General features: G+C 36.5%; 1 protein-coding gene across 1 annotated transcript; it reads right to left on the bottom strand.

The window, feature by feature from the left end:
- Window positions 1-218: 218 nt before the first annotated feature.
- Window positions 219-5,381, bottom strand: pax4 (paired box 4). The gene is made up of 8 exons (XM_065268513.1): window positions 5,297-5,381; window positions 2,939-3,069; window positions 2,654-2,869; window positions 1,519-1,616; window positions 1,299-1,408; window positions 1,102-1,184; window positions 911-965; window positions 219-577 (listed from the first exon to the last, which is right to left on the bottom strand). The coding sequence occupies exons 1-8, from the start codon at window positions 5,379-5,381 to the stop codon at window positions 219-221; spliced, it is 1,137 nt and encodes a 378-aa protein (XP_065124585.1).
- Window positions 5,382-5,591: the final 210 nt, after the last annotated feature.

Genomic DNA, 5,591 nt, shown 5'->3' with positions numbered 1-5,591 from the left:
ATTCAAATTCTAAGTTTGAGAGTGTTTCAATGCATGCATTTTCTTTGGGGGGCCGCAGAGGGATGCACCCTACACAAGGAGGCTGCATGCCAAAAAGATTGAGAACCACTGATGTACATGTTCCACATCAATATCATATGCCATTATTTTTTTTCCTTTGCTGCCATCTACTGTCCACAACATCCACATCATGTCGTTGCATTTTGGTCCTGCAAACCTCAAAACATGGAAACATTTTGTGCAATCAAAGTTTGATGAGAAGCCCACTGTGAGCAATTAGCCATGAAGATTCTTTCGTCCGTGTTCGAGGGAACCAATCGGTACCCAAGGTCCTGGTTTCCGTGGTGAGATAGCGGCACATAAGTCTCTGTGTGATTATCTAATGGGAATGCATTTGTGGTCAAATGAGCCAATGGGAAGGTGTTTTTGTCGATGTGATGGGCCACTGGAAAAGTGGATTGTCTGTGATAAGTCACTGCGCTGTTGTTATTTAAATAGCAGTCAAGTGGGCTTTCTGGAGTCTCTGACAAAGACATCAAAGCATTTGTGCCTCCCAGAAGCCTTGGCCTGGTCATACCTGTGATAGAGAAATAATTGGCTCTGATTACAATCTGTGAGGTACTGTTTGTGTAACAACTTTGTGATAAATAAACACTGTAATGGTGAATTAAGAATCTACAGTCAGAAAAATTGTCAAATATGTACGACTAGGCTGTACCCTTTCAAAAAGGAAAATTGTGCACCTAAACACCTCTTAGTAGCACCTCCGTGGTACATATTAGTACCAAATGTATACATATCCGTACATACTGGTACATTTTAGGGTACAGTAACAGCTGAGGTACATATTTTGACCTTTTTTTTTTTATAATGGCTTGGCAGTCAAAGTGATGACAACATTGGCACTTACCTAGTGATTCCTTTTGTTCTCTTCTCATTCTTGCTCTGTGATTGGAGAACCAAACCTTTAAGAAGAAGATTGGAGATTACACACATTCAAAGTCAAATTAGATTCAACAATCTTAATGCAAATCTAAAGGCAGTGCATTGCAATTTAATATATTTCAGAGCATAGTGATTTGAAATTTGGTTTAAAATGACCTTTATAGCATCCTGTGGAAGATGAATCTCATCAGATAGCTTTTCTTTGGTAAGCAGGTCTGGATACAGCTCATGGATGAACTCTAACAAAGTAAAGTATTCAGGTATTACATCACACATGATCTTGCACACTAAAATGAGACACAATGGGTTGTTTAACATGCCAGACTGTAAATGTAAGTTTCTTTGGTATTCACCTTTCTCTAACCTCTGGCATTGATCCGAAGTAAAAGCGATTCTGTTGCGATTGCCATGGTGGTTGATGTCTGATTGTTGTTGATTCATCTGGTCTGTGGTCTCTAAACTCCTTGCCTGCACATTCATTTGTTCGCATACTCTCACATCTAAGGTGACATGGGAGCTGGTGGTTAGATATAAACAATGTAAAGTTTTCCACTCATAGTATTTGAATTAGACAGATTACCTGGATGGCTGTGTTGTACACTTGAATATGCACCACTCACAATGTCCACATCTTGCTGTATCTTCTTAAGAATACGGTTTATTGAGGACACCTGATGATATGATTGAGAGTCGTAATGAGATTCATGTCTGCATATTTTTGATGCCTTAAATTTTTTATTCATTTTGGCTTACTGTTTGATATTTGAAGTTTTTGATTATAGCCTAGGCTACTTTAAATTTAAGGCAGCATTTTTTTATCAGTGTAAGATTTATTTTGCCCATCAATACAATGTTTTACCAGCTGTCTCCCAAAATTATAGTGAGTTTACTTTGAGAAATATTTATATTAGAATAAAAAACATTTATTGGTTTATGTTTATTTATGTTAATTATCATTATGTTAATATATAGCAATGTACATTTATTAATCTGTCTTAATATTAATTGCAGCATTAAAACATTTAAAATTTTACATCATTTGTTAACATTAGTTAATGCACAATAAACAAGACATTTGGGGCCAGATTTACTAACAGCTTGCGACAGCGCAAACGGTGCTTTATGAATTACGAACGCGATTACTATGCTTTGCGCTCGTCAATTTACTGGTTTTTGCGCAGGTTGACGTCTAAAAAGCATACGGACCCGCTAATTTGCGCTGATCTTGGTAGATTACGTTAGTCATTATGGAAATTAGATTTTTGCGCATGAAAAATGTGCGTCTTCTCAGTAAATCACCCGCAGAAATGTCCACTCCCTTCGGCTCTTTATTGAAATTGCGCTTTTATGCTAATTTGCCATGATTAGTAAATCTCGCCCTAATTATATTAAATAACATTAACAGAGACTTTAAATTATCTAAAATTACATTGCTTTATAGTTTCGTGCATTAAATAAAGCAACAAAGTGTTACCAAAAATATCCAATAATGCATTTAAGGTATTAATGAAAAGAAAAGTCTGGCTTTAATTGTATGTCAAATAGTTTATTTTAAAACATGAATCTAAGACATTTTTACAAGGATGAGAAGTGTGACAACTATGCTTCATTCTTCCTTATCCATATAAATATAAAAAATATTCATTACTGGTTAATTAAAAACATATTGCCAGATACTTCTTTGAAAAACAAACAAGTTTTCACCTACGCTGGGGACCTTATCTTCTCTGCAGACTCGATCTGCTGCCAGTTTTTGTCGGATTTCCCAGGCGAACAGTGTGGGCTTTTGTCGTTTGTACTGCGCTATGATGGAGATGACTTCAGGAGTCAGGAGTCTGGGTCTGCTGCCTCCAGTAGCTTTAGGACCAATGACCCCTGTGCGCTGAAACCTACCCAAAATCTTACTAACACAGCCATTGGAAACCTGTAGAAAACACAGATGTTAGTTTCCAAATAATCACAAAGTAAAGGTAAGAGTTAAATGTTATTATACCTTCAGTATTCTGGAGATCTCACAGGGTCGTACGCCCTCTGTGGCGAGTTCAACCATCAACCTCCGTTTATAGACTGGAAGAGGACGACCGTTCACAAACACACCACCTAGCTGATTCAGACTCCCTTCTGCTGAACCATATCCACAAAGTGCATTATTTATGAGGTTTTTGTTTCAGATTTAGTTAAGTATAGGCAAAGTTATGTTATGTGAAACACAGCATTCTGAATAAACACAACACATATTGGTTTCCATTACAAATACCATTAAGATCAATCAGCTGTTTAAAACCATTACATTTAACCATTCCATTACGTAGTGTGTTTTAGGTAGGATTTAATGGTGATCTGTTGGTACAAATTTGCTAGATAACATCCCACCAATACAATCCAACACATTACCAGTAGAGACCCACAGAAAGCATTATAGTTTCCATTAAAACCAGTTCAATTCTAACCATTAAATCCATTAGAAAGTTTGTTATTGTTTCTATTTTCTTTAACAGGAAAATATTTTATTGAAAAGTTTGCATTTGTTTGCAAAACATACAGCATTTTAAATAAAGTATAAATGAAAATTTGCCTTTAGAAATTTGTGGAGAAGTAAGAAAATATAAAAAATGTAAGGATTGTAAAGATCAAATGCCAACCTTCATTTGCCAGATCTGCATCTGCATTGCACACTCCAGTGGTAGCCTGGTAGCCTTGCATTGAAAATCATCTATTTGAGAGTGCACAACGAGGCAACTGCAGCTGATCGGCTGTTATTCTTGGAAGGAGTCTTGCGTGGCTCTCGCGCGCTGCCCACTCATAGTTTCCACATGTGGCTTCTTATATATATATATATGTATATAACCTAGTGCCCTTATCAAGATGACGTGCTGTCCAGATAGGAAAAGGTAAATAACACATGCTACAACTTCGCATGGTAACAATTCCAATGTTCACCAATTGGAGAGGTGCAACGTTTTTGATTCCTTATAAATCTGTTTTAGTCTAGGAAACCATGTTTGCTTTACTTTGAAATAAATAATGCTTGATTTTGGACCAGTCTGACTGAGTGCAACTGAAATTAGCACTTGGGTGTATATATGCACAGTTTGCAAGAAAGCAAGAGGTGATCTGATTTCAGCATCTAGCACTGCTGGACAGGTCCCTTGAAGAATGGGAAAATATGAATGAAAAGAAAAATAATATAAAAGATGGCACTCTACATATGAAAGGAGTACATTCTAAAGCTTTAAATCCATTTATAAACCCACAAGTTCCATTTTATTATTGTGATACTCAAACCACTGGAGACTGAGGCGCTTCAGTGGTCACGTGACTTGAGCATCTTTCATCCCTCCTCGCGACGACTTCGCGTGTTAATCAGATTTAGTTCTTTTAAAACAAACATTTGAAAACCTGCTCCGAAGACGACTGCCATATGGTAAAGTGCTTTTGATAAATCATAAATCCATCATGGAGCCTCTTTTATTACATTTTCTTTCAAGCATGAACAAATAGAGTCGAGGGGGAAATGTGGACCAATCGTGGTTTTATTTATAAAAATAGTGGGTCGAAAAACCCACACAGATGTCTCTTGTCTGGCCAGCAGATAAAATGTGTTGTAAACCTTTCAAAGGAAATATTTGGAGAGCAAATATTAGCGAGAGAGTATCCACACACGCCTCGTATTTGGACCTGCTCAATGACTAATTGGGCATCATTAGGTAAATCCACACAGATCGAAGATTGTGGAAATAAAGGTTTGGTTTTAAAATGCCATATGGTGCAAATTACACATTAACCACCCCTTACAGCATAAAAATATCCGCAGGACTATGCTGCGCATTTAAAAGAGACGAACAGTTTGAAGGCCAACATCTCCTTGCCAACGAGATCAAAAGACAAATTAAGTGTGCTATTAATTTATTATAGGCTACTTCAGAGACCTCAACTGCAAGAAACTTTACACACATGATTAAGTATTTAATTCAATCAAGTGTGTTGAATGAAATTAGGTCATGGTTAGCAAAAAAAATGAAATGATAATTCCTGTGCGCAAAACTGGCTGGAGGTGTAGTGGTGTTTACAATTTTAGCATTGAAATCAAACCGAATTTGATATTTTTAGGCATTTTGCATCAATAGAAATGCACAAAGAATATTAAAAAAAGCATTTTTCAACGTTGTGGTGTAAATTGTTGCAATTAAACTGCTACAATGCATCTGCGTAAATGTGCACATGAGGCTCTCCAAGCGCACACGCAAATCACATTATGCATTCACATGGAACATTCAATTTCAATATTGAGATGCAGCTTAAAATGCAAAAAAATTAAATGCACGATAATAGGTTTTTCCTTGATTCTCACAGTTAAAAAATGTAATGCATGTGTAGCTGATAATGATGAACTTCTTGTTTGCGCTCTCTACGGTTTCAAAGACGCCAAACCTCATGGTAGCGAATAAGAAAGAAAATTTCTGTTCCAAACCAAAAATGCAACTTTGTAAAATGTTTTAGATGTATCCACCAAATCTGTAATTAAATGAAAGAATTGCCCTTATTGCAACACTATAGTTTTAATTATAATAGCCGCAACTCTGGTTATATGTGACTGACAGGTCTTATTTTACTATTGGTTATCTATGTACCCAGAATTGTTACGT

This window comes from Paramisgurnus dabryanus, chromosome 1 (genome assembly GCF_030506205.2).
Source record: "Paramisgurnus dabryanus chromosome 1, PD_genome_1.1, whole genome shotgun sequence".
In the NCBI taxonomy this organism is placed as follows: domain Eukaryota; kingdom Metazoa; phylum Chordata; class Actinopteri; order Cypriniformes; family Cobitidae; genus Paramisgurnus; species Paramisgurnus dabryanus.
This window is presented reverse-complemented; position numbering and strand designations above follow the sequence as displayed.

Bases quoted from the DNA above. Each gene is read 5' to 3' on its own strand.
- pax4 (XM_065268513.1), bottom strand. From the start codon at position 5,381: ATGAGGTTTGGCGTCTTTGAAACCGTAGAGAGCGCAAACAAGAAGTTC. The intron at 1,617-2,653 runs GTAGGTGAAAAC...TCATATCATCAG, and splicing joins GAGAAGATAAGGTCCCCAGC to GTGTCCTCAATAAACCGTAT. The intron at 578-910 runs GTAAGTGCCAAT...TCTCTATCACAG, and splicing joins AGAACAAAAGGAATCACTAG to GTATGACCAGGCCAAGGCTT.